The sequence below is a fragment of the Sinocyclocheilus rhinocerous genome, unplaced genomic scaffold (assembly GCF_001515625.1).
Source record: "Sinocyclocheilus rhinocerous isolate Xijiao unplaced genomic scaffold, SAMN03320098_v1.1 scaffold823, whole genome shotgun sequence".
NCBI classification, from domain to species: Eukaryota; Metazoa; Chordata; class Actinopteri; order Cypriniformes; family Cyprinidae; genus Sinocyclocheilus; species Sinocyclocheilus rhinocerous.
The window spans coordinates 331,712-333,247 of record NW_015627245.1 but is presented as its reverse complement, the minus strand read 5'-3'; the positions used below and the strand labels follow the sequence as shown (position 1 = coordinate 333,247).

General features: G+C 40.0%; 1 protein-coding gene across 4 annotated transcripts in view; it reads right to left on the bottom strand.

Annotated features, from left to right (window-relative positions):
* foxn2a (forkhead box N2a) overlaps nt 1-1,536 on the bottom strand; it is a 43,384-nt gene that overhangs the window by 11,208 nt on the left and 30,640 nt on the right. For all 4 annotated transcript variants that reach the window (XR_001638077.1, XR_001638076.1, XM_016534169.1 and 1 more), the window contains exons 3-5: nt 1,130-1,254; nt 867-916; nt 77-145 (exon numbers count right to left, since the gene is read on the bottom strand). Coding sequence is in view for 2 of the 4 variants with exons in the window: in XM_016534169.1 (XP_016389655.1) it covers nt 77-145; nt 867-916; nt 1,130-1,254 (244 nt within the window). In the remaining 2 variants the exon portion in view is untranslated. The remainder of the gene's footprint in view (nt 1-76; nt 146-866; nt 917-1,129; nt 1,255-1,536) is intronic.

Here is a 1,536-nt window from a genome sequence, read left to right as displayed (position 1 = left end):
AAGGATGATAGATAGATAGATAGATAGATAGATAGATAGATAGATAGATAGATAGATAGATGGGGTCTTCTCTTACATGGGTCACTATGGTGTCCAGGGGCCGAGTTTAAAAGCATCATAGCAGTGGCGGCATCAATGTCAGACTCTGTAAAGGACATAAAGACACACAGCGGTCAGAGCACTGCTCAGTGTCAGAGTGTGTGTGTGTTTATGTGGGGAAATCAAGGGACTGGAGTTTCTCTGTTTCCATGCATCCCTTCAGAACATTTGAATTATTCATTACCAGCCAGACAGAGGACAGAGTGAACACAACAGCCACCATACTCAAGGAGACGGAGAAAGAGAAAGAAAATGCATGAAAAGAACAAATAATGAAACCAGTCCAGCCTACATGAAAAATAAAAAAAACAAAAATCACAGGGTTCTCATACTTTGTGGCCAATGAGTTTCCATACTTTTGAAAGATGAGAAATGGGTATAACTTCTAATAATTAAAAAAAAAAAATAAAATAAAATAAATATAAACATAAAATAAATCAAAATAAACGCAATACATAAAAAATGAAAAATAAATAAATAAACTAACAAATATATAAAAATTATTCCCTGGGAGCATGGAAATGTTGAACAGTGGAGAGCTGTGATCATGAGAAATCACTAAAAATCATGTGGGTGTGATGTGTAAAACCGGTTTCCTAAACTCACAGCACGTGTCCTCAATGACTCAAATGACAGTCATTTAACCAGACTTAATCGCTTTCAAGCACACTGGAACATGCATGCTTTTATATGTTCTGTGACTAACAAGATTTCAAATTGGCACTTGTTTTGACAGACATTCAACTTAAAAAACAGAGATGGCTCACCTTTGAGAGAGCAGCCCTGGAGGAAGAGGTGACGTGCGGGTGAGAAGGCACTGTCAGACAGACACACACACACACACACAGAGACAGACAGTAAGACATAAAGCAGGACCATGAGTCAAGGCACTTATGATGACTTGAGAGCCAAATGACAATAGAACCACTTTTTCAGAGATGTGTGGAACAGTGCCGGTTTGCATGCATGCATCAAACATTAGCTAATGCATCTCCATTAGTTTGTGCTCTAGTAAATGTGTGTGTGTTACCTGGGTGGGGAAGCAGGGGGCGTGCAGAAGGAGTGGGCTGAGGGAAAGTGCTGTTTCTTCAGGGCTTGGATCAGATTGGGTCTGTATTCAGGGTCCACACACCACAGAGAGCCCTTCCCATTAACCTAGAAGAAACACATCAACATACACAGTTAGATCAGCAGGTAAGGACAGAAGATGACTTCAGCAAATCGAAAGTAAACAAACACTCATTTAGCAGACATTTTTATCTAATGTGACTAAACGCACACTTGGGTCACGCTGACTGAAACAACTGCTCAGGTCGCTTGTTGATTGCCAGGGATGTGGCATCAAATCAAATCATCAAAACTGTCTGTTCTGCTTAAAACCCCCAAAACACCCCTAAAGTGGGTTACTTTATATTGGTCAAATATTCTCCTGTCAAT